At 53.6% G+C, this 25,813-nt stretch overlaps 2 protein-coding genes across 3 annotated transcripts in view; both read left to right on the plus strand.

Moving 5' to 3' along the window:
* AUP1 (AUP1 lipid droplet regulating VLDL assembly factor) overlaps positions 1-25,813 on the plus strand; it is a 28,855-nt gene that overhangs the window by 2,545 nt on the left and 497 nt on the right. The window contains exons 3-11 of one of the 2 annotated variants that reach the window (XM_075916058.2): positions 301-451; positions 1,074-1,261; positions 1,346-1,418; positions 10,982-11,055; positions 12,109-12,175; positions 14,905-15,010; positions 15,344-15,499; positions 15,686-15,849; positions 16,226-16,314. In XM_075916058.2, coding sequence (XP_075772173.1) covers positions 301-451; positions 1,074-1,261; positions 1,346-1,418; positions 10,982-11,055; positions 12,109-12,175; positions 14,905-15,010; positions 15,344-15,499; positions 15,686-15,849; positions 16,226-16,314 — 1,068 coding nt within the window. The remainder of the gene's footprint in view (positions 1-300; positions 452-1,073; positions 1,262-1,345; positions 1,419-10,981; positions 11,056-12,108; positions 12,176-14,904; positions 15,011-15,343; positions 15,500-15,685; positions 15,850-16,225; positions 16,315-25,813) is intronic. The other variant, XM_075916059.2, reaches the window with a different exon arrangement.
* On the plus strand, positions 16,321-24,441 carry LOC142824298 (uncharacterized). The gene is made up of 2 exons (XM_075916062.2): positions 16,321-18,107; positions 18,443-24,441. The coding sequence occupies exon 2, from the start codon at positions 19,862-19,864 to the stop codon at positions 20,873-20,875; it is 1,014 nt and encodes a 337-aa protein (XP_075772177.2). The 5' UTR covers positions 16,321-18,107; positions 18,443-19,861; the 3' UTR covers positions 20,876-24,441.

Raw genomic sequence — 25,813 nt, forward strand, 5'->3', positions numbered from 1 at the left:
CTGCCGGACAACGTGTTTCTCTTGTCCAAGTGCAAACTGCAGGGCTGAGAGAGACAAGGCAAATTGCCAGCAAGTACACCTGACACCACTCCCTCACTATTCCAATCCTGAGCGCTCCCTACACAGCTCCACCAGTGTCCCTACAAATGCAGCCCTGAGCTTCCTTCCACTCACCCTGTCTCTCCACGTGACACGTTTCTGGTGCCCCTCGGGCTTCATTCCATAGTGCTTGTACAGCCTAGTCTTTATTCACTTGTCAGCAGTTCTGGTCATGATGGGGGCCTCTGCTCCTGTTATCAGGTTTATCGTGCGTGTGATGTGCTCGGTGTTGGGTCTGTTTGTGCGGCAAAGTGACCCCAATCTCCGGGATGCCAGCATCAGGGTTTATATTGCCAACCATGTGACTTACTTCGACCACAGTGTCATCAACCTGCTGACCCCATGCAATACCGTGAGTTATGCGAGGATCTTGGGCTACACCCTTATACACCTCCCTTGGTAGAATTCCCTATTCAGGGATTTGGGAATGGCTCCTTGGTTTGTTTTTAACAAATAATTGAACAAGCCTTGAGTGTCTCTTTAGGCTTGTGTATTGTGCTATTAGGTTCTGGTTGGTTCAGGTTAAGGACAGGCAATGAACCAAGCCATCCAAGCAAACTTGTCACTTCTGCCTCACCCTCCTGGCTCTTTAAATAGATATAAGCAGAAGCACAGTTGGGCTTGGGGCTTTCCCCGGGTGCTGGCTGTTTCCTGTGAGTGCAGAGAGCTATCTGCACCTGCCTAGGAAGCAGTGTGTGATGCTGTGTGATAAGGGTCTTTCAAACAGTCCTGAAAAGCAACAGACTTGTGTTGGTGGGGAGAAGGATGGTACAACCAATCTTGTAACAAGGCCCCCCATCTCCCATTCATAACTGAGAGCTGTTTGGAGGACACCCAGCTGCTCCTGTGCTGTCCAGGGAGGGGAAGGAAGGAGCTTTTGGGACGCTAGGACCCAAATCAACCCGCTGGGTAGAGTCTCTTGAGGGAGGCTGAGTGAGGATCACTGATTTGTATGTGCTCTTTTTTTTTTACAGCCTGCTTTGAATGGCACACCAGGTTTCATCTGTTGGTCACGGGGATTCATGGAGCTGGGGGCAGTAGGGAGCCGGGCAGAGCTGGTGGATTCCCTGAAGATGTATTCTTCCCATCGGGGGAATCCACCTCTGCTGCTGTTCCCGGAGGAGGCAGCCACTAATGGCCGAGTTGGCCTTCTTCGCTTCAGGTAGTGGTGATGGGGGACTTTCCCGGGGACAGCCTTAGCTCATCTCTGTGGCCCTTGTTAATCTCTGGGATGTTTTCTTTCCAGCTCCTGGCCATTCTCAATTCTGGATGTGATTCAACCAGTGGCCCTGCAAGTTCAGAGGCCCTTAATTGCCGTGGTGAGTCTAGAGGTGTGGGGCAAAGATCCTGTATCCCATGATGGGCCTGTACAGCTTGGGGCGGAGGGCGGGGGAGGTCATAGCTAGAGCATTAATATTGCTGTTACTTTGTGCCTTGTGGTCTACTGCTCTGCTTTGGGGTTCTTTCCTGCCATCTCACACTCACTTCTCGGCTTCCTCCCATGGCACTTCACTGACGTTGTCTTTGCCTCTCTCACATCTCTTATGTTCCAGTGGTAATATTAGTAACGATTGGCCTGTCTAGGCAAGGCCTTTTTTCTGGCTCCCGTCATTAGTACTTTAGCATCCTGCCAATTTTAATATGCTTACTGTCATAACACCCACAAGTTCAGGAAGTGCAGGAAGTTATTCTCCGAGTCCAGGTCTATACTACGGGATGCATTGAATTTAAGATGCACAACTACAGCTACGAGAATCGCATAGCTGGAGTCAACATACCTTAAATCAGTGGTCCCCAACGTGGTGCCCGCGGGCGCCATGGCACCCGCCGGGACATTTACATGCGCCCGCCAAGTGCTCAGGGCCGGCCCTGCATGCGCAGCACCAGTCCCAGATGCATGGGTGGCCCCGCCTCCGGGCGCCCGGCAGCTCCAAAAGGTTGGGGACTACTGCTTTAAATCAAATTTCTTCAGTGTTCACACAGTGGGAGGTCAGTGGGAGAGTTTCTCCTGTCAACTGCCTTCACTCGTCAAGACCCTGTGGAGTACCAGGGTTGAGGGCAGTGCCATCAGAGATGGAGTCAGTGGGTCCTTACTAGACCCCGCTAAATAGAACCCAGGAAGATTAACCTCCAGAGCGTCGATCTTCCCATAAGTATAGATGAGCCCTGAGGGACCACATGGTCACGCAAGGAGCTGAGCTGAGGTTGAGACTTATGCATGAAGCACAGACAAGTTTTCTTCTCTGATGCTTCTGTTAATATGGCAGCAATATAATATAATAGATCATAGAACTGAAAGGGACCTTGAGAGGTCATCGACTCCAGTCCCCTGCCGTCACAGCAGGACCAAGTACCATCCCTGACAGATTTGCCCCAGATTCCTAAATGGTCCCCTCAAGGATTGAACTCACAACTCTGGGTTTAGAAGGCCAATGCTCATCCCAGTGAGCTCTCTCTCCACAATGACACTGTTAAATGTGTTTGGCCCCCTTGAAAGCTGTGAATTTGGGCTTGGCTAGAGAGGAACTGATTTAACAGACGGATACAGCAATAACATGATGGGCTCAGGGATAGGAAGGAGTTGCTCTGTACTTGGCAGATGAGGGTAAGTGGTTATTTTGCTGTCACATGAGCTAGAGCTAGTGCCATTTCTCTGGCAAGCAAGGCATGTGGATGTTTGCTGAGGCTGAAAGCTGGAATCTGTCAGTGTCACAAGTGCAGATTCCTGTCTCAGCTGCAGGGTCAGATGAGGCCAATGCAGCAGGCAGGGACTGCATGTGGAGAGCCCACTGCCTGAGGCTTGGCTGCCCAGGCTTCCATTAGGCCCACAACCTAGAGCAGAACATAAGGAAAGCAAAGAGGCAGCTGCCAACAACCAGTGGATAAAGCCCCTGGCCCTATATGAATCGCTTTCATGCAGAGACCCTGGCTGTGAGGCTAACCAAGGGAAGTTACAGGCGTTCTAGTCATGCAATGCCAGGCTATGAGAACCAAAAGTTAACTGGGGGTATCTGTAGGCACCGAGGCCAGCTAGCCATAATCCATGCAGTCCTCAAGGTAGAGATGATAGAGGCAGCAAAAGGAGAAGCATCTAGGCGACTAGCCTGTTGACTGTCCAAAAAGCATTTGCCGATTGGATAGTCCACTAGTTGTTCAAATCCCTGTTTCAAGGTGTGGACTCATTGCTGATGGAAAGAGATGTGACTCCTCCTCAGCATCCTAAATATTGTTAAACCTATTAAACAAAATCCAGAAACCATCATTGTCCTAAATGAAGCTAAACTTCTGTTAATCATAGAATCCTAGAACTGGAAGGGACCTCAAGAGGTCATCAAGTCCAGTCCCCTGCCCTCACGGCAGGACCAAACACCGTTTAGAGCATCCGTGACAGGTGTCTGTCTAACCTGCTCTTACACATCTCCAGTGATGGAGATTCCCCAACCTCCCTGGGCAATTTATTCCAGTGTTTAACCACCCTGACAGGAAGTTTTTCCTAATGCCCAACCGAAACCTCCCTTGCTGCAATTTAAGCCCATTGCTTCTTGTCCCAACTTCAGAGGCCAAGGAGAACAATTTTTTTCCCTCCTCCTTGTAACACCCTTTTAGATACTTGAAAACTGCCATCCTGTCCTCTCTCAGTCTTCTGTTTTCTAAACTAAACAAGTCCAGTTTTTTAGTCTTCCCTCATAGCTCATGTTTTTAGACCTTTAATCATTTTTGTTGCTCTTCTCTGGATCTTCTCCAATTTCTCCATATCTTTCCTGAAATGCAGTGCCCAGACCTGGACACAGTACTCCAATTGAGACCTAATGAGCACAGAGCAGAGCGGAAGAATGACTTCTCGTGTCTTACTCACAACACTTCTGTTAATGCATCCTAGAATCATGTTTACTTTTTTTGCAAGTGTCACAAACTGGACTCATATTTAGCTTGTGCTGCAATGTGACCCCTAGATCCCTTTCTGCAGGACTCCTTCCTAGACAATCACTTCCCATTCTCTGTGTGTGAAACGGATTGTTCCTTTCTAAGTGGAGCACTTTGCATTTGTCCTTATTAAACTTCATCCTACTCACCTCAGCCCATTTCTCTAGTTTGTCCAGATAATTTTTAATTTTGACCCTGTTGTCCAAAGCACTTGCAACCCCTCCCAGCTTGGTATCATCTGCAAACTTAATAAGCGTACTGTTATGCCATCATCTAAATCATTGACACAGATATTGAACAGAACCGGACCCAAAACAGATCCCTGCGGATCCCCACTTGTTATGCCCTTCCAGCAGGATTGTGAACCGTTAATAACTATACTCTGAGAACAGTTATCCAGCCAGTTATGCACCTACTGTATAGTAGCCCCATCTAAGTTGTATTTGCTTAGTTTGTTAATGAGAAGGTGATGCGAAACTCTGTCAAATGCTTTACTAAAGTCTAGGTATACCATGTCCACCGCTTCTCCCTTATCCACAAGGCTAGATATCCTATGAAAGAAAGCTATCCGATTGGTTTGACATGATTTGTCCTTTACAAATCCAGGCTGGCTGTTACCTATCACCTTCCAGATGAATTCCTTAATTACTTGCTCCTTTATCTTCCCTGGCAGAGAAGTTAAACTGACTAGTCTGTAGTTTCCTGGGTTGTTCTTATTTCCCTTTTTACAGATGGGCACTAGATTTCCCCTTTTCATGTCTTCTGGAATCTCTCCCAACTTCCATGACTTTTCAAAGATGACAGCAGAAGGCTCAGATACCTCCTCTATCAGCTCCTTGAGTATTCTAGGATGCACCAGGCCCTCGTGACTTGCAGACATCTCATTTTTCTAAGTAATTTTGAACTTTTTTTTAATTTTAACTTCTAAACCTACCCCCTTCCCTCTGGCATTCACTATGTCAGGCATCCTGTCACCATCAGTGTTCTTAACGAAAACTGAAACAAAGAAGTCATTAAGCACCTCTGCCATTTCCAGGTTTCCTGTTATTGTTTCTCCCTCTTCACTGAGCAATGGGCCTGCCCTGCTAGACTGAGCTTGTTTTGTGCCTTCTCCTTTCTAATCTTGCCCCTGCATACTTGCATTGGTTGCTCGTCTTCATCCTTTGGAATTTGAACTTGTTTCCACTTTTTATAAGACTCATTTTTGATGTTTAGATCATGTAAGATCTGCTGGCTAAGTCAAGGTTGTCTCTTGCCATACTTGCTAACTGGGACCACTTGGTGAAGAACATGACATTGCCAGTCTATGGAAAATGTGACCAAAAGAGCCTATCAAAGTCTCTGAAGAGTTTTAGCAAAAACCAGCCACTCAACCATTCACCCATTAGCAACATTTACATCTTTTTTGTCACGTTTCCGTATTACCCTCTCAGCAGTTTAATATATGTCGGAATTAGATCACAAATAAAACACTGCATCTTCATCGGGGTGGGCAACCCTTTTTTTGGGGGGGGGGGGCACTTAAACAATTTAATAAGTGGTCAAGGGCTGTACTTTTCCATGATATTAATAGAGGAGGTGTGGGGGTCTGGGGTGGAGTTTGGGTGTAGGGGTTGGGGTGCAGGAGGAGGTGTAGGGTCTGGGAGGGTGTTTGGATGTGGTTTGTAATCTAGGGCAGGAGGCTGGGCTGTAGGGAGTGGGTGTGGGGTCCGGGAGTGGGTATGGGTGCAAGAAAGGATTCTGACCTGGAGGAGAAGTGTAGGAGGAGGTGCAGGGGTCAGGGAGGAGGTAAGGGTGCAGGAACAGTGTCAAAGAGTTTGGTTTCTATGGGGAGGGGATACAGGAGAGTGCCAGAGGGTGGGGGGAGGGAGGGACTGGGGGGCTAGAAGCAGGATGGGGCCGGGAGACTTACCTTGGTGGCTCACGGCCAGCAGCCCAACTGGTTCCTCAGCCAGCGTTCCTGCATTGGCTGCAGGGGCCATGTGTGGCTGAGTCGGAATGCAGCAGTCCCAGGGGGTGAGGAGTACTTCATGCTGCCTGACTGCCAAGGGTTTTTCCAGTCCAGCTCAGCTGATAAAGTGGGGTTTGCCCACGGAAGCTCATGACAAATATTGGAATAAATTGCCAAGGGAGGTGGTGGAATCTCCCTCTCTGGAGATATTTAAGAACAGGTTAGATAGACATCTGTCAGGGATGGTGTAGACTGAGCTTGGTCCTGCCTTGAGGGCGGGGGGCTGGACTCGATGACCTCTTGAGGTCCCTTCCAGTCCTATGATTCTATGACCCTTTATACAGGTGTCACAAAACTACTGCAAACAGGCAGCTCCCACTGGCCAGAAACTGGCCAATGAGAGCTTCATGATTTTACTGGGTGTGGGGCAGTGAACTAGGCCTCCCTCCCCACAGGTTAAGAGAGCTGCTTTGAGCACTGTGCAGAGGCAGGGCAGGCAGGAGGTTGTGGGGACTCCCGCAGACCAGATCTGATGGCTTGGCAGGCTGGATTCGGCCCACCCCGCCGTAAGACATTATCAGTCTTTCAGCTGAGAGGAGGGTCTCTTGTCAGTGACAAGGGGAGCGGGGGGAATGCCTGTTGCGTCTGACGGTGGGGAGTGGGGACAAAGCCTGGAGCTGTTTAATAGGTTGGTGCTTGTCCTCTGCACATGAGACTGTTCCTTGGGTAGGTATTCTCTTGCCTGTAGATGAGCAGTGCTGCACTCAATGTGCGGCGTGTTGATTTAGCCTGTCTGGTGAGGATAAGCTAAATCAATGAGTGAGCATTCTCCTGTCAGTTGCGTATGGCAGCCTGGTGTAGCCCCCGTGGTAAGTGGAGCTGACAGTGTTGATGTTGGTTCCATTAGTTACAGAACGGAACTTGTATAAGGTAGTGCAAGTTGCTGTGGTAGTGCAGAGCAGCCCCTAGTCTCCAACCATCTCGGTCCCTCTGACTCCTTGGGTCTTGCCTGGGTTTCCTCAGGACAGGTCTTCATGCACTCCCCCTCGCTGACTGCGTGTGGTTCTGTCCAGAGCTCTAATCTCACTGTGCTCTCCTCCCCCTCGCTGGCTGCGTGTGGTTTTGTCCAGAGCTCTAATCTCACTGTGCTCTCCACCCCCACGCTGGCAGCGTGTGGCTCTGTCCAGAGCTCTAATCTCACAGTGCTCTCCTCCCCCTCGCTGGCAGCGTGTGGCTCTGTCCAGAGCTCTAATCTCATTGTGCTCTCCTCCCCCTCGCTGGCTGCGTGTGGCTCTGTCCAGAGCTCTAATCTCACTGTGCTCTCCTCCCCCTCGCTGGCTGCGTGTGGTTCTGCCCAGAGCTCTAATCTCACTGTGCTCTCCTCCCCCTCGCTGGCAGCGTGTGGCTCTGTCCAGAGCTCTAATCTCATTGTGCTCTCCTCCCCCTCGCTGGCTGCGTGTGGCTCTGTCCAGAGCTCTAATCTCACTGTGCTCTCCTCCCCCTCGCTGGCTGCGTGTGGTTCTGCCCAGAGCTCTAATCTCACTGTGCTCTCCTCCCCCTCGCTGGCTGCGTGTGGCTCTGTCCAGAGCTCTAATCTCACTGTGCTCTCCTCCCCCTCGCTGGCTGCGTGTGGCTCTGCCCAGAGCTCTAATCTCACTGTGCTCTCCTCCCCCTCGCTGGCTGCGTGTGGCTCTGTCCAGAGCTCTAATCTCACTGTGCTCTCCACCCCAGAGCGTGGCTGCGTGTGGCTCTGTCCAGAGCTCTAATCTCACTGTGCTCTCCTCCCCCTCGCTGGCTGCGTGTGGTTCTGTCCAGAGCTCTAATCTCACTGTGCTCTCCTCCCTCTCGCTGGCTGCGTGTGGTTCTGTCCAGAGCTCTAATCTCACTGTGCTCTCCTCCCCAGAGCGTGGCTGCGTGTGGCTCTGTCCAGAGCTCTAATCTCACTGTGCTCTCCACCCCCACGCTGGCAGCGTGTGGTTCTGCCCAGAGCTCTAATCTCACTGTGCTCTCCTCCCCCTCGCTGGCTGCGTGTGGTTCTGCCCAGAGCTCTAATCTCACTGTGCTCTCCACCCCCACGCTGGCAGCGTGTGGCTCTGTCCAGAGCTCTAATCTCACTGTGCTCTCCTCCCCCTCGCTGGCTGCGTGTGGCTCTGCCCAGAGCTCTAATCTCACTGTGCTCTCCTCCCCCTCGCTGGCTGCGTGTGGCTCTGTCCAGAGCTCTAATCTCACTGTGCTCTCCTCCCCCTCGCTGGCTGCGTGTGGCTCTGTCCAGAGCTCTAATCTCACTGTGCTCTCCTCCCCCTCGCTGGCTGCGTGTGGCTCTGTCCAGAGCTCTAATCTCACTGTGCTCTCCTCCCCCTCGCTGGCTGCGTGTGGTTCTGCCCAGAGCTCTAATCTCACTGTGCTCTCCACCCCCTCGCTGGCTGCGTGTGGCTCTGTCCAGAGCTCTAATCTCACTGTGCTCTCCACCCCAGAGCGTGGCTGCGTGTGGCTCTGTCCAGAGCTCTAATCTCACTGTGCTCTCCTCCCCAGAGCGTGGCTGCGTGTGGCTCTGTCCAGAGCTCTAATCTCACTGTGCTCTCCTCCCCCTTGCTGGCTGCGTGTGGTTCTGCCCAGAGCTCTAATCTCACTGTGCTCTCCTCCCCAGAGTGTGGCTGCGTGTGGTTCTGTCCAGAGCTCTAATCTCACTGTGCTCTCCTCCCCCTCGCTGGCTGCGTGTGGTTCTGCCCAGAGCTCTAATCTCACTGTGCTCTCCACCCCCTCGCTGGCAGCGTGTGGCTCTGTCCAGAGCTCTAATCTCACTGTGCTCTCCTCCCCCTCGCTGGCTGCGTGTGGCTCTGTCCAGAGCTCTAATCTCACTGTGCTCTTCTCCCCCTCGCTGGCTGCGTGTGGCTCTCTCCAGAGCTCTAATCTCACTGTGCTCTCCTCCCACTCGCTGGCTGCGTGTGGTTCTGTCCAGAGCTCTAATCTCACTGTGCTCTCCTCCCCAGAGCGTGGCTGCGTGTGGCTCTGTCCAGAGCTCTAATCTCACTGTGCTCTCCTCCCCCTCGCTGGCTGCGTGTGGCTCTGCCCAGAGCTCTAATCTCACTGTGCTCTCCTCCCCCTCGCTGGCTGCGTGTGGCTCTGTCCAGAGCTCTAATCTCACTGTGCTCTCCTCCCCAGAGCGTGGCTGCGTGTGGCTCTGCCCAGAGCTCTAATCTCACTGTGCTCTCCTCCCCCTCGCTGGCTGAGTGTGGTTCTGTCCAGAGCTGTAATCTCACTGTGCTCTCCTCCCCCTCGCTGGCTGCGTGTGGCTCTGTCCAGAGCTCTAATCTCACTGTGCTCTCCTCCCCAGAGCGTGGCTGCGTGTGGCTCTGTCCAGAGTTCTAATCTCACTGTGCTCTCCTCCCCAGAGCGTGGCTGCGTGTGGTTCTGTCCAGAGCTCTAATCTCACTGTGCTGTCCTCCCCCTCGCTGGCTGCGTGTGGCTCTGCCCAGAGCTCTAATCTCACTGTGCTCTCCTCCCCCTCGCTGGCTGCGTGTGGCTCTGTCCAGAGCTCTAATCTCACTGTGCTCTCCTCCCCCTCGCTGGCTGCGTGTGGCTCTGCCCAGAGCTCTAATCTCACTGTGCTCTCCTCCCCAGAGCGTGGCTGCGTGTGGTTCTGTCCAGAGCTCTAATCTCACTGTGCTCTCCTCCCCAGAGCGTGGCTGCGTGTGGCTCTGTCCAGAGCTCTAATCTCACTGTGCTCTCCTCCCCCTTGCTGGCTGCGTGTGGTTCTGCCCAGAGCTCTAATCTCACTGTGCTCTCCTCCCCAGAGCGTGGCTGCGTGTGGCTCTGTCCAGAGCTCTAATCTCACTGTGCTCTCCTCCCCAGAGCGTGGCTGCGTGTGGCTCTGTCCAGAGCTCTAATCTCACTGTGCTGTCCTCCCCCTCGCTGGCTGCGTGTGGTTCTGCCCAGAGCTCTAATCTCACTGTGCTCTCCTCCCCCTCGCTGGCTGCATGTGGCTCTGTCCAGAGCTCTAATCTCACTGTGCTCTCCTCCCCAGAGCGTGGCTGCGTGTGGCTCTGTCCAGAGTTCTAATCTCACTGTGCTCTCCTCCCCAGAGCGTGGCTGCGTGTGGCTCTGTCCAGAGCTCTAATCTCACTGTGCTCTCCTCCCCAGAGCGTGGCTGCGTGTGGTTCTGTCCAGAGCTCTAATCTCACTGTGCTCTCCTCCTCCTCGCTGGCTGCGTGTGGTTCTGTCCAGAGCTCTAATCTCACTGTGCTCTCCTCCCCAGAGCGTGGCTGCGTGTGGCTCTGCCCAGAGCTCTAATCTCACTGTGCTCTCCTCCCCAGAGTGTGGCTGCGTGTGGCTCTGTCCAGAGCTCTAATCTCACTGTGCTCTCCTCCCCCTCGCTGGCTGCGTGTGGTTCTGCCCAGAGCTCTAATCTCACTGTGCTCTCCTCCCCAGAGCGTGGCTGCGTGTGGCTCTGTCCAGAGCTCTAATCTCACTGTGCTCTCCTCCCCAGAGCGTGGCTGCGTGTGGCTCTGTCCAGAGCTCTAATCTCACTGTGCTCTCCTCCCCAGAGCGTGGCTGCGTGTGGCTCTGTCCAGAGCTCTAATCTCACTGTGCTCTCCTCCCCAGAGCGTGGCTGCGTGTGGCTCTGTCCAGAGCTCTAATCTCACTGTGCTCTCCTCCCCAGAGCGTGGCTGCGTGTGGCTCTGTCCAGAGCTCTAATCTCACTGTGCTCTCCTCCCCAGAGCGTGGCTGCGTGTGGCTCTGTCCAGAGCTCTAATCTCACTGTGCTCTCCTCCCCAGAGCGTGGCTGCGTGTGGCTCTGTCCAGAGCTCTAATCTCACTGTGCTGTCCTCCCCCTCGCTGGCTGCGTGTGGCTCTGTCCAGAGCTCTAATCTCACTGTGCTCTCCTCCCCAGAGCGTGGCTGCGTGTGGCTCTGTCCAGAGCTCTAATCTCACTGTGCTCTCCTCCCCAGAGCGTGGCTGCGTGTGGCTCTGTCCAGAGCTCTAATCTCACTGTGCTCTCCTCCCCAGAGTGTGGCTGACTCCTCCTGGATCACAGAGCTGCTCTGGGCCTTCTTTGTTCCCTTCACAGTTTATCAAGTAAGGTACTATCGCTTGCTCTTCTTTTGGGGGGGGGGGGGGGCGGGGGGAGCTGCTGCCGTCGCCGATGTCTAAGTGCTTCTGGCCCTGGCCCTTTGCCTCAGACTGTCCAGCTGGGGGCTGGCTCCCTTCTTTTCCCTCTCCAGGTTCCTGGGGTGGGAGGGGCCGGTTTCTGGAAGGATTTGTTCCCTGTTGGGTGGGGGAGGGATCTGGTACTGGGGAAAGTGCCTTTTCCCCCCACGGTTCTGTGCTGTATTTCCTAGTCAGCTCCTGCCTCCTTGTACTTCAGTGGTTCCTGCAGCTGGCAAAGCCGTTCCCTCAAGTCTAGCCTCCACGCTTGGAGGCTTTTCCTGAACCCCGTTTTCTCCCATTGGAGCCGTGCAGGCTGGGCCCTCTCCCTCTGAATCACAGGGCTTAACCATTCCCCTTCTACTCTTGGCTGGCAGAGCAGCTCATCTTGTCTGAATTACTGGGTGCGGCTCAGTTTGGGGCAGCGGTGAACAAAATCTCTGCTGCTTGCTGAAAACCAGCGTCTTTGGGGAGCCATCCCCTGAGCAGGGCCATTTGCTGGGAGAATCTGCCAAAGAGCAAGAGATCCTGGTCGGGGGTGGGGGTTGCTCTTCTCTGCCTTGGGCCTTCGCTGGGCCAGGGAAAGGGTTCACGTTGTCCCTCCCAGCAAAGATCCTGGAGAAGGCTGTGTCCTTTATCCCTGGGATGTGTCCCATGCCGCAGTTTTCCTGCCCACCCCTTGTGTCTGACACTGGCCCGTCTGCCCTCATGGGGGTAGCAGCACCTCCCAGTTTGGGTCTGCCTGGGAATCTCATTAACTGGCTCCTGACACCCCTGTTCCTGCAGTTCAGAAAGGGCTAAATCAGATGGGCCCAGTTCCTCTTCTGGTAACTCCCTCTCCCTGCACCTACCTCTCTTCTCTGCCGCGTGGCTGCCCCTGTTGCTGGGCCAGAGGAACTGGTTTCACAGTGGAATCAGGGAAGGGCTCTGGTGGCCGGGCTCCTAGCCGTGCCAAGAGCAGTCAAACCGGCGCTGTTGTCTCTTGCCAGGTGGATGCCGCCTGTCTTCAGACAAGCTGCTGAGCCAAATGCGGAGTTTGCACTCCGAGTCCAAGAGGTAGGTGGCGCTTGGGGGAGGGAGGCCTGGGGCTGCTGCAGTTGCAAGGCATACAGAGGAGGCTTGGGGCTGTAAACAGTGTCTTTTGGGGGAAGAGAGTATCTGCAGGGAGGGGCAGAGTGTCTGTCTGTATGGAGACGGTACGTCGGCCCCTGTTTGTTACCCCAGTTTGCCATATCCTTCCGAGCATGCGATTTGTGTGTCCCTCTGCAGCTTTAAGGAGAGCTAGCTTCAGTGGTCAGGAGCTGGCTGGTTAATGGGATGAGGGAATAGATGTGTGATGTGCCGCAGACTGTGCACTGTTGTGGGGAGATGGGTCCCCTCCATCCCAGAACACAGAGAGCTGGCACGTGACTGCTAGACGAGGTTGTGTGGCACGAATAGCCCACAACGTGCTGGTGTTTGTCTTAGATCCCCATTGCCCTGGCCCCAACTTTCCTTTCCATGGGCTCAAGCCTAACCTGGTTAATGCTCCAGAAAGGTGCCTATCCTTACCCAGTCCCTAGGGCTCAGGGTGTGTTCGTCCATGGCTTCCAGCGCGAGTGCCTTAGGCCACGTCTTCACTCCATGGAAGATAGCTGCGGCTGCAGGCGATCTCCCCGAGTTCAATTTAGCAAGTCTAGTCCAGGGCGCCCCTGCCAGCATCCAGCACTCCTGCTCTTGCCCCTTGCTCTGGGGACGCCGCTAAGCTTGGCCTAAGGGAAGCCAACTCCAGCTGCGTATTCTACATGGCTGGAGTTGTGTACCCTAAACCGAGCAGCCAGGCCTAGGGTAGAGCTGGCCTAATACAGGACTAAGCCTTAAACTCAACACAGAACATGTGAAGCAGAGTGTGCTCACCAGTCAGGGTCAGGTTGTCCAGGGCAGTGGTTCTCAGCCAGGGGTACACAGGGCTTCCAGGGGTACCTCAGCTCATCTAGATACTTGCCTGGCTATACAAGCAGCACTGGTGAAGTCAGTGCAAACTAAAGCCTCACACAGACACAGTGTAAGCAAGTTTTCAGTACGTGTGTTCTGGGACACGTCTTTACTTAGTAGGCGGCAGGGGTGTGAAGGTTTAACCGGTTAACAGGCAGTGGGGCTGGAGCAGCTTCCTGCCTGTTTCTAGCCCAGTGGCTGGCGGGGAGTTGGGGGCACTCCAGCCAGGCTGTAGTGCCTGCTCTTCCTGCTCACCCCCTTTAATTGGTGTTGGGGGGGAGGGGTAGCTCAGTGGTTTGAGCAGTGGCCTGCTAAATCCAGGGTGGTGAGTTCATTCCTTGAGGAGGCCATTCAGGGATCTGGGGCAAATCTGTCAGGGATGGCGCTCGATTCTGCTGTGAAGGCAAGGACTGGACTCAATGACCGCTCAAGGTCCCTTCCAGTTCTGGAGATAGGTATATCGCCATCCATTGTTTTTTAAATATCTGTAGTAGGCAGGTAGTTTGTGAGTGAGGTGAATCTTGGGGGTGCAAGACAGAGCTGGCTCCGGAAAGGGGCACAGTTAGTTCAGGGATGCCAGTTTCTGTGTGGTATAATTGGCAGGGCTAGGGTTCTAGGTCTGGCAGCTCTGATCTTGGGGTGTATATGAAGTAGGTTCCAAAGAGCTTCCTTTTGAACTTGAGTCTTGGCTAGCTAGACCCTGGCTAATCGTTTTAAACTAGAGTACTACAAAATCATTCTTTGCTCAGTGCTAATATATTTCAAACCAGTTGTATAACTGGAGGGAAAGCTCAGTGGTTTGAGCCTTGGCCTGCTAAACCCAGGGTTGGGAGTTCAATCCTTGCGGGGCCATTTGGGGCAAAACTTTGTCAGGGATGGTACTTAGTCCTGCTGTGAAAGCAGGGACTGGACTCAATGACCTTTCAAGGTCCCTTCTTGTTCTAGGAGACAGGCAATCTCCATTATATTAAAAAAAAAAAATCAAATCCCACTACCTTAGTTGATTTAAATCTGCAAAATTAGTTGGCAGACAGAATCAAAGAGCCAGGCAGAGGCCACCCAGCTAATCAGCAGAGAGGTCACTGCTATTGATGAATGCTCCCTTGCCAGGCAGAGCGCTCTCCGATCGGGCTTTATCTGCTGATGGTGATGGCTATAGGACAGGAATGCCGCCGCCTCAGCAGCCCCAGGATTCATTGGTTTTAGATAGAACGTGGGGGGGCCTGTCCTAATGTGGCTTGGACTGTACACTGGGATGTACACTTCGCTTCCCCCCAGCTTGCTGCCTCTGTCAGGAAGAGGAGAGGGTGCTTCAAAGCGGCAGTGCTGCAAGGAGCCCGGGGCCAAACCCTGTGCTCCACACGGCTCTGTGGCTTTGAAATGTCATGTGCGGCCCACGGTCTGCCGGTTTGAAACGCCACGTGCAGCCTGGCGCCAGCTTTCAAAGCAGCAGCACCATGTGGAGCCCGGGCCAGCTGGGGACTCCCTGCTGACCCTGGGCACCATGCAGCGCCGCCGCTTTGAAATGCCAGCCGGGGACTGCTTGAGTCCGTTGGCCTGTGTTCCCTGCAGCACTTGCCTTTGCGTAGCAACTGCCCCGGGGCTCTTGTTAGACTTCAAAGTCGGAGGCGCCCTTATCGACTAATCGAACAGTCGAGGCCAGTTGCACCAACTCTTCGATTACCCAATTAATCTAAATTTAACACCCCTGGCACTTGCACGTGTTTGGCACGCCCCTGTGCACACGCCCATTCCTGGGCCTTGTTGCCTGGGCATGTGACTGCTGACTTTCTCCTGTGTGTTTTCTGTAGCTCTTGGCTGTGGAGCTGGGCGTGGTTTCCACACGACTCACTGCAGCGGATAAAGCTGAGCATATGAAGAGGTTGCGACACACCCCGCCTCACCTCTTGGCCTCAGGTGTGTGTCTGCCCTCCCTGCTCAGAGTGCATGCCTGGCCTTCCGGTGTGGGGATGCCTGTGTGCCCGCCCCGCTGCCCCCCTGCCCTCCCCCCCCCGTGCGGTGGCGCCCGCTGCCCGCTCTCTGCCTTGGCAGTTGCCTCCACTGGGGGAGGGGCGTTACCCAGCCTGCCTACTCCAGACTGTGACATGGGCAGGCCCGTGCAGCAAGGGCTCTGTGAACCTGTGTGAGCTAGAGGTGCCAGTGGGCTGTAGCTCCCGTGGCCAGTACAGCTTGAGGCCCTTCCCTCTCCCGTGAGCTGCACATTCATGCCCTCTGCTTTTACCCCTGCAGCTGCAGGCCAGCCCGGGGATGCTGAGCGCAGGGCATCTCCCACCCTGGCTGGTGTTGGGCCTCCTGCTTCCGAGGATGTGCAGATCGCAGAGATGGCCCAGCGGGTTAAGGAGGTGCTCCCACATGTGTCTCTGGGAACCATCAGGAGAGACCTGGGTAAGCGTGTGCTGACCTTGTGGGGCAGAGGCTGGCTGCTGCCTCTCATGTCCTGTCAGAATCCTGTAACCTCCAGGTGGGAGGCCTTGTCCATGCTGTGGGGCTCATTGGGAGATGGCAAACCCCTGCACAGGTCTCTTAGCTTCAGCAGAGCCCCCCTCTAACTGAGCACCTCTGTCCCCACAGCCCAGACCAACTGTGTGGACACTACCATCGCCAACCTCCTGGAGGGCTGGGTGCCCCTGCTCCCTGAGGACAAAGAGCTGGAGACTGGCTGCCTTGCTGCATCTACGTCCCAGACTCCAGTGGCTTCCAGCCCTCAGTGCGCTGCAACTTCATCCTCCACCAAGGTGCCTGATGGCAGGACATCCGGAGGGGGGCCGGGGAGGCTGACCCCACCTGCGCTCTCAGGGCTTTACTGGGCCCTGCCCCAGGAACTGGTATCTGGGGTTCGAGAGAGCTGAGAAGGAGCCAGGGCAGAGAATGGGGGTGATGGGCTGCCTGGCCCACGGCCTGGCAGTGTGGGGAGCTGGGCACCAGGGGCTGGTTCGGTTGTGGCCTCTCAGACGCCAGCCTGGGATGCTAATGGGACTAGAGTCTTCTGCAGCCTCCAGTGCGGATGGACACGGAGGCACGAACGCTGAGCTTGGGAAGAGGCCGGGGGGGCGCTGGGCTGCTTGCCTGGCCGTGCAGTGGGGCTGTTCCCTGAATGCTCTCTTCCCTCAGCCATCTATGAAGCTCTTTGCGAGGTCGCCTGTGGAGAGGCATTTGTCCCTGCAGGAGCGGAAACATGTGCTGTATGCCTACGCCAGAAGGTGAGTGCCGGCCCCTCCGCGGCTCTGCCATGGCTGCAGCACTCCCTGTCTGAACCTGAGCGCCGCTGCGCCCTGCATGCCCAAGCCTGGCTGCATTCGGCTCCTTTGTCCTGTGATTCTGTGTCACCTCCCTGGGCGTGAGGTAGGGCTGTCCGCTCCCTGCTGTGCCGAGCCATAGGACTTCATGGCAAATGGCACTTGTGATCCTGAATTAATCCTCTGGGCTTACAGGTGTGTTTGAGGAAGTTAACTGCTCTACGGTGCCATGCCTCCACCTGGCAGCCTTTGGCTCAGGACTGAGCACCCTCTGGGTCAAAATGGGCCACTGAGGTCCTGTCGAGTAGGCATAGGAGCAGAGGGGGATCAGGGCCCCAACTTCAGGGCTGTGTTTTACACCAGGCCGACTGGAGAGGCTACAGAAAGAGCCAGGCAAAGGTTGGTTTGTGGAGAAATGCCGGGTAGCTGGAGACTTATAAACTCAGTCCGGTTAGCCGAGCAAAAAGGAGACTGAGAAGCGATGATTTCGCTGAGACGCAATCCAGGGGACTAACGGGCTCGTTAATCTAGTAGAGGAAGCAAAGCCAGATCCGTTCCAGCTGGTAGTAGGGCCAGTGAGGGTGATTCACCCTCTGGGGGCGGTGGTAAATGCTCCGTTCCCCGGAAGGAGGGAGAGCAGATGCAGATGGAGCTGAGGGGAGAGGCGTTCCCCGTGGAGAACGTGACCTGCTGGTACAATGGGGATTCTTTGGTTTGTAGAGCACGTGACTGCGAGCTCTCGTCAGTGCACCCAGAGTTACTGAGCATGAGTGCAGTGTGATCTCGGCCTGCTCTCCCCAGAGTGCTGGGGTACAAAGGCAGGCTGCCTGGGGCAGTGGAAGGGGCCTGCCCTGGGATATGTCTGGGTCTGCCTTTCTGGAACACACTTCAGCCCACGTAACTCATCAGCGTGGCTCCCGCTCCTTCCGCACAGCAGGCCATAGGCTTGTCGGAGTCCCAGTGTCTGCCCGGACTGGCGTGAGCCCCGTGCTGCCATGCTCTTCTGTACATGCGTGAAGGTGGGCCAGCTGTTGGCCCTCTGTCCCCTCGCACTGCCAATGGCACTGAAATGGAACCAGCAGTTCCCAGCAAAGGCTTAAACTTCATCAGAACTTCCGTGGTCTTCAGACGAGCATCTGATTGGCGGTTCGTCTGCCATGAGCTGACCCTCCCCATTGGGATTGCATTCTGATGCTCAGACCTTCTGCCCATACAGGCTAATTACAGTGGGCTCAGCTCTGGGCTTCCAGGCCTGTCTGTCCTGCACTGGACTCCTCTCCCTGGATGGACAGTGTCTCTCTCTTCCCTGGGGCACTTGCATATTCACTGTGCTTGGCCGTCGCTGCCAGACCACGTGCGATGAGACGTGAGGCTGACGCGCCAGGGCCCAGGGGAACAAGCTCTGGCAGCAGCATTGCTGTCTCGGGCAGGCGCAGGCCGTGCCCCAGGCAAGCCCTGAGATGCCAGCCCCAAGGAAGGATCTGTCAGACACGGGCATCAATGTCAAAGCTGGCACCAGCACCTTGGGGCCAAAGTCTCTGCACACTGGGGCAGGTATGAAGGAGCTGGGATCCTCCCATGAGAACGGGGTGGGCAGTAATTTGTGACCGAGGGCCACTTCAGAAATTTGGAAGGGGCAGGGCCAGGGCTCATCCGTGCTACCCCACCCTCAGACTGGGATTGGTCTGGGGGTGGGAGAGCATACAAAGTCTTTGCCTCTCTCTTCCCCCCTCCCAGCCCCCAGGTCTGAACAGCTGGTGGTTCCCTCTAGGTACCTGTGCCCCTCGCGGGGCAGGAGGAGACTTCGTGTACTCCTCCCTGCCACTCTCATGTCGGTCAGGGCTTGGGGGCGGGAGGAAGCGCGAAGTCTCCTCCCACGCTGCCAGGAGCGCATGGTGCTTCTAAGCCCCACACACGCCTTGCAGGGTGGGAGGAGACTGCGTGCTTCCCCCCGCCCCCAGGCCCTGATTAGCCTGGGGGCAGGGGGAGCGGCAGGGCCTCCACGGGCCAGTTCAAGTTGCTTGGCGGGCTGCATCTGGCCCATGGAGGCCCTTTTGCCCACCCCTGCATAAGGACATCAAGAGCTGGGGAGATGGAACCCGGCTCTGGAGAAGCGCCTGAGCCACCTAGAGAGTAGATTGTCCTGTGGGGGGGCTAGCCCCCGTGGCCAGCATGGAGAAGCCTGTCTCCACCATTTGAGGAAAGGAGGAGCTGTCTCCAGCAGGCCCGACCACCCGGCACAGGGCAGCATGACATCCTGTCTCAGCACTGAAGATTTTCCTGGTCTCGCCAGTGTCGGCACAGTGTTCCAGTCCATTGTTCTAGGAGCTGCTGATACCCTTGGCTAGATTGGAGAAATCTCACAAGTTACTGGACGCTGTCTGAGGCTCTGATGTTGTGCACTCACTGACACAGCCTCCTGAGAAACCTTGGCTGGCAAGAGAAGCTGAGCGAGAGCAAGAGCACAAGGATACCAGATGCTTTGACTGGCTTGGGAAGAGGTCCGACTCCAGCTGTGTTGCAGCTGTGCATGGCTGACTGTCAGGCCTTGCTGGCCAGGTGTGACTTCCGGCGTGGGTGATACCCTCACGACTGCAGCGCAGAGCTCAAGGATGTAACAGCAGTTGGATGCCTCTGATCGCATGGCCAGGTTGCTGGGCACTACGGTGTCCATGGATTGTGCACCCTGGCTCTGGGCTGTCATTGAGGATGTGCCCTGTGAGGGCTCCGGGCTGCCGAGAGAGCAGGTGGACAGTCCTGAACTCCCTGGGAATTTGCACCCCTCTGTTCCACAGGCCATGCCCGCCCCAGCAGCACGCCCCACATGGTCAGAATGCCATGTGCACAGCATCCAGGATACAGTGTGGGCACTGTCTGTCCTTCGCCTCAAACCCGTCAGCAGGTCGATAGGACAGGCAAGAGCACACCCTCCCGAAGGCACCTAGCCCCATTCTGCCTGGCATCATCTGACAGACAGGGGCACGAAGGTCTGTCACCCCATCTTGATGTCATGGCAGATGGGGCTAGGTGGCTTCGGAAGGTTGTGTTTTTTACACCGGGTCCAGTGCCGCTTTCAACTGTCTGCGGGTGGGTGAAGGAGCCGCTGCCTTGCCGATGAAGTCCTGTTGCTTCATCTAGAAGCCATGGCAAAGGTACAAATAGAGACTGAACCTAAGGACAGCCGTACTGGGTCAGACGAAAGGTCCATCCAGCCCAGTGTCCTGTCGGCTGACAGTGGCCGGTGCCAGATGCACCAGAGGGAGGGAACAGAACAAGTAATCATCACATGATCCCTTCCCTGTCATCCATATACAGACAGGCTAGGGACACCATTCCTGTCCATCCTGGCTAATAGCCACTGATGGACCTAACCGCCATGAATCTACCTAGCTCTTTTTTGACCCCTGATTAAAGTCGTAGTCTTCACCAAATCCTCTGGCAAGGAGTTGCACAGGTTGACTCTGATGCGTGAAGAAAAGCTTCGAATGGAGCTTTCTTCGAATTGTTTCGAATGGAGAAGATAGGACGATCAACTGGTTACCTGAGGTGTTTGTACACTAATGCGAGAAGCCTGGGCAAAAAACAGGAAGAACTGGAGGCACTGGCCCAGACCAAGAAATATGATTTAATTGGGATAACAGAGACTTGGTGGGATGACTCGCATGACTGGAGCGCTGTCATGGAAGGGTATAGACTGTTCAGGAACAACAGGCAGGGGAGAAAAGGAGGAGGAATTGCACTATATGTAAGAGAGCACTACGATTGCTCTGAACTCCAGTATAAAGAGGGAGAAAAACCTGTTGAGAGTCTATGGGTTAAGTTTAAAGGAGCAAACAACAGCAGTGATGTTGTGGTTGGTGTTTGCTACAGGCCACCGAATCAGGTGGATGAGGTAAATGAGGCTTTCTTCGGACAACTGAGCAAAGCTGCCAGATCGCAGGCCCTGGTTCTCGTGGGGGACTTTAATCTCCCTGACATCTGCTGGGAAACCAATACGGCAGTACACAGGCAATCCAGGAAGTTTTTGGAGAATGTTGGGGATAACTTCTTGACACAAGAGCTGAAGGGTCCGACCAGGGGCTGTGCTCAGCTTGACCTTCTGCTCACAAACAGGGAGGAACTAATAGGGGAAGTGGAGGTGGGTGACAGCCTGGGAAGCAGTGATCATGAGATGGTAGATTTCAGGATCCTGATGAAAGGAAGAAAAGAGAGTAGTAAAATACACACTTTGGACTTCAGAAAAGCAGATTTTGACTCCCTCCGAGATCTGATGGGCAGAATCCCCTGGGATGTTAACATGAAGGGGAAAGGAGTCCAGGACAGCTGGCAGTATTTTAAAGAAGCCTTATTGAAGGCACAGAAAGAAACCATCCCGACGCGTAGCAAGAGAGGCAAACATGGTAGGACACCGGACTGGCTTACAGGGGAAATCCTTGGTGAACTTAAGCACAAAAAGGAAGCTTACAAAGAGTGGAAACTTGGACAAATGACCAGGGAGAAGTTTAAAGATCTAGCTCAAGAATGACGGGGGTTATCAGGAAGGCGAAAGCGCAAATGGAATTGCGACTGGCTAAGGATGTGAAGGATAACAAGAAAGGTTTCTACAGGCATGTTAACAAGAAGAAGGTGATCAGAGAGGGTGTGCGGCCCCTAATGGATGAAGGAGGTAACCTAGTGACAGATGATGTGGGGAAAGCTGAAGTACTCAATGCTTTCTTTGCCTCTGTATTCACGGACAAGGTCGACTCCTGGACTTCTGCGCCAAGTGACGCAAGATGGGATGAAGATGGATAGCCTGTGGTGGGTAAAGAACAGGTTAGGAACTATTTAGAAAAGCTAAACGTACATAAATCCATGGGTCCGGACTTAGTGCATCCGAGGGTACTGAGGGAGTTGGCAAATGTCATTGTGGAGCCTTTGGCTATTATCTTTGAAAAGTCGTGGAGATCGGGAGAAATCCCAGATGACTGGAAAAAGGCAAATGTAGTGCCCATCTTCAAAAAAGGGAAGAAGGATGATCCAGGGAACTATAGGCTGGTCAGTCTTACCTCGGTTCCTGGAAAAATCATGGAAGGGATCCTTAAGGAATCCATATTGAGGCACTTGGATGAGAGGAAAGTGATTAGGAATAGTCAGCATGGATTCACAAAGGGCAAGTCGTGCCTGACCAATCTGATTAGCTTCTATGATGAGGTAACTGGCTCGGTGGACATGGGGAAGTCAGTGGATGTGATATACCTTGACTTTAGCAAGGCTTTTGATATGGTCTCCCACAATATTCTTCCAGCAAGTTAAGGGATTGTGGATTGGATAAATGGACGGTAAGATGGATAGAAAGATGGCTAGAAGGCCGGGCCCAGCGGGTAGTGATCAATGGCTCAATGTCAGGATGGCGGTCGGTTTCTAGCGGAGTGCCCCAAGGTTCGGTTCTAGGATCGGTTTTGTTCAATATCTTTATTAATGATCTGGATGAGGGGATGGATTGCACCCTCAGCAAGTTTGCAGATGACACTAAGCTAGGGGGAGAGGTAGATACGCTTAAGGGCAGAGATAGGGTCCAGAGTGACTTAGACAAATTGGAGGATTGAAATCTGATGAGGTTCAACAAGGACAAGTGTCGAGTCCTGCACTTGGGACGGAAGAATCCCAAGCATAGTTACAAGCTGGGGACCAACCGGTTAAGTAGTAGTTCTGCAGAAAAGGACGTGGGGGTTACAGTGGATGAGAAGCTAGATATGAGTCAACAGTGTGTCCTTGTAGCCAAGAAGGCTAATGGCATATTAGGTTGCATTAAGAGGAGCATTGCCAGCAGATCCAGAGATGTCATCATTCCCCCTTATTCGGCTTTGGTGAGGCCGCATATGGAGTAGTGTGTCCAATTCTGGACCCCCCACTGCAAAAAGGATGTGGACGCATTGGAGAGGATCCAGCGGAGGGCAACCAAAATGATGAGAGGGCTGGAGCATATGACTTATGAGGAGAGGCTGAGGGAGTTGGGTCTGTTTAGTCTGTGAAAGAGAAGAGTGAGGGGGGATTTGATAGCAGCCTTCAACTTCCTGAAGGGAGGTTCCAAAGAGGATGGAGAGAGGCTGTTCTCAGTAGTGACAGATGGCAGAACAAGGAGCAATGGGCTCAAGTTGTGGTGGGAGAGCTCCAGGTTGGATATTAGGAAAAACTATTTCACTAGGAGGGTGGTGAAGCACTGGAATGGGTTATCTAGGGAAGCAGTGGAGTCTCCATCCCTAGAGGTGTTTAAGTCTCGGCTTGACAAAGCCCTGGTCGGGTTGATTTAGTTGGAATTGGTCCTGCCTAGAGCAGGGGGCTGGACTTGATGGACTCCTGAGGTCTCTTCCAGTTCTATGATTCTATGATTCCTTTCATTTGTTTTAAACCTGCTACCTCTTAATTTCATTTGGTGACCCCTGGTTCTTATATTGTGGGAATGATTAAATAATAGGGCTATCAGTCAATGTGCGTTAACGCAGGACATAATTAACACACATTAATCGCAGGCGTTTCCGTGGTGCTGCCCCTTTGAAATGCCATGGTGCAAATCTCAAAGCAGAGCCAGGTCAGCTGGAGACCCCAGCTGACCCAGCTCTGTGCAGCACTGCCCCTTTGAAACGCAGCCACAGTGTTTCAAAGGGGCAGCGCCAAGTGGAGCCCGGGGCAGCTGGAGTCTTATAATTGTTTAATGTCATGATTAATCGTGATTAATTTTTTTAAATCACTGCCCTAGTAAATAACTTTTCCTTATTCACCTTTTCCACACCACTCATGATTTTACAGACCTCTATCATATCCCCCCTTCATCTCCTCTTTTCTAAGCTGAGAAGTCAAGTCTTTTTAATCTCTCTTCATATGGGACTCATTCCAAACCTCTCATCATTTTTGTTCTCTTTTTCTGAACCTTTTCCAATTCCCACAGATCTTTTTTGAGAGGAGGTGACCACATCTGTACACAGTATTCAAGATGCGGCCGTCCCAAGGTTTTCTCTAGAGGCAATAAGAGATTCTCTGTCTTGTTCTCTGTCCCTTTTTCAATGTTTTCCAACCTTCTGTTTGCCGCTGCACACCGAGTGGATGTTTTCAGAGAACTAACTGTCCACGATGACGCCAAGAGCTCTCTCGGGTAGTTGTAGCTAAATCAGTCCCCATCAGATTGTACATTGTGTCTAGCTGGGGTTCTTTTCCCAATGTGCATTACTTTACATTTATCCACATTACATTCCCTTTGCCATTTTGTTGCCCAAACACTTTTGGAAGCTCTTCAGTCTGCTTTGGTCTTAACTATCTCAAGCAGTTAAGGTCATCGAGTCCAGTCCCCTGCCCTCATGGCAGGACCAAGCAACATCTAGACCTGTGTTCCATGGCGCACTGGCTGTCGGAGGTATGCAGCAGTAAACAGAATTCAAAATGGCCTCCCTTAAAGGGGCAGGCACCCTTTTTCCTCAGTAACTTCCCCCAACCCTTTTTCCCCTCGACTTTTGTTTTGCGCAACAAAAAATCCTTGGTGTTCTTCATAAAAAAAATTGTTTGGTGTACCTCGGTCTTAAAAAGTTTAAGAAACACTACTCTAGATCATCCCTGACAGGTCTTTGTCTCTCTAACCTGCTCTTTAATATCTCCAGTAATGGAGATTTCATGGCCTGCCTTGGCAATTTATTCCATTTTCTCCAGTTTATCCCATAATACCTCTCTCCACCCTGAAAACTGACCATTTACTCCCCTCTGTGTCCTGTCTTCTAATCGGGTATCCATCCATGAGAGGATCTTCCCTCTTATCCCATGACAACTTACTTTCCTTAAGAGCCTTTAGTGATGGACCTGGTCAAAGGCTTTCTGGAAATCTACGTACAGTAATTCCTCGTTTAACACTATAGATACGTTTCAGAAAATGATCGTGTTAAGTGAAAACGTGTTATGCAGGGTCAATTTTCCCACTGAAAATAATACAAAAGGTGGGGGTTGTGTTTCAAGCAGTGGTGTCTGTTGGGACCGGGACATAAGGTTGGGGGAGAAAGAGGACTGGGTTACAGCAGGGAGAGGAGGTGTTTGGCTCTCGGGAAGGCAAGGGAAGGAGAGCGGAGGGGGATTGGGTTAGGGTTGCCAGATGCTTTAACCAAAAAATACAGACCACACCTCTCCCCCCCCCCCCCCAAAAAAAATGGAAAAAAATTTGTTGAAAAAAAGGGGGGAGGACCAAAGTTGTTGAGCCAAAAAAAAGGGACCCAGAGAGTTAAGCAAAAAAAAATTAAAAAATCAGCATGGCCCCTTTAAGGATAGGAGGGACTGGCCAGACAGCTCCCCTGCAGAACCAGGTAAATCGGGGGTGGGGGAGAAGGGGAGTCTGGGCCCAATTGCTGGTTGTGTTGTAGGTTGCCAGGTGTCCGATATTGACCCCGACAGTCTGGTATTTTGCCCCCTGGCTGGGGAAAAAAAATGGTGCTGTTGCGAAAACGTGTTAAGCGGGCACGTGTTAAATGAGGAATGACTATAGTTATCTCCTGGACCAGACCCTGCGCTCCACTTAGGACTGCCTCTCCCCTTGTGGGTTGCAGAACCAGCTGCTCCAAGAAGCAGTCAGTTAAGGTATCCAAAAAAATTCATCTCTGCGTCCCGTCCTGAGGTGACATGTACCCAGTCGGTGTGGGAATAGCTGGGGGAAGGTATTTCCTCACTCCGAAGGAGAAGGGGGGTTGTCTTGCAATCCTAGGTTTGGAGACGCTGACTGAACACGCACTGTCACAGGGTCGGGATGTGAACGCCTGCCTCCATCATCCCCATCCCCACATCTTGCAGGATGTGAACCAAGCCTACAGAAAGTACCTCCGATTTCAGTGCAGCCCTGTGGAGCAACTTGACAACTTTGGTTACACTTGTGCTTGTGAGGGCAGCTGCCACATGCCAGATTCCGGAGAGCAGAGCTGCCTGTGGTGTTTGACTGGCCTCCCCCCATCGTGCTGGGAGGAGGCTCTTTGCCAGCTCCCCTCGGGGATCCGCGCTGGCGTGGCCCCGGGGAGCTGAGAGCAGTTTCTTATCTCCCAGGAAGTGGTTCCTCATGACCCCCTGGCAGTTTTCAGCTGTCTGGGAGTGGCAGGAGGGTCAGGACCACGTCTGGAGGAACCTCAGAGCTATAGGGTACGTGGCTGGTCTCTACACTTGAGTCAGACACGGGGGCGGGGCAAGGTCCGATGAGCCCCTGGTAACTTTACTGCCCTATGAGCCTAGTGCAGAGTAGAGGGGAGGGGTCACAGCCATGGAGGCACTGCCCCTCCCTTCATTACACGGTGCTGGGACCAGGTTCTTTTTCTCCAGGTCAGCGCCGCTGGTTGCTGCCTGCATGTGAACCCCAGGCTCTTGTCAGGGAGGCAGCCCCCCGCCCCCTCCGCAGTTCAGTGTCATCTGAATAGAACCCAAGAGGCCCGTCTTCCGTTTCCTCTAGCTGCCACCCTGGGGAATC

This window comes from Pelodiscus sinensis, chromosome 4 (assembly GCF_052426305.1).
Source record: "Pelodiscus sinensis isolate ZL-2025 chromosome 4, ASM5242630v1, whole genome shotgun sequence".
NCBI lineage: Eukaryota > Metazoa > Chordata > Testudines > Trionychidae > Pelodiscus > Pelodiscus sinensis.

What these genes read in the sequence shown, in the direction of transcription:
- LOC142824298 (XM_075916062.2), top strand. Translation starts at nt 19,862, where the DNA reads ATGGAGAAGATAGGACGATCAACTGGTTACCTGAGGTGTTTGTACACT.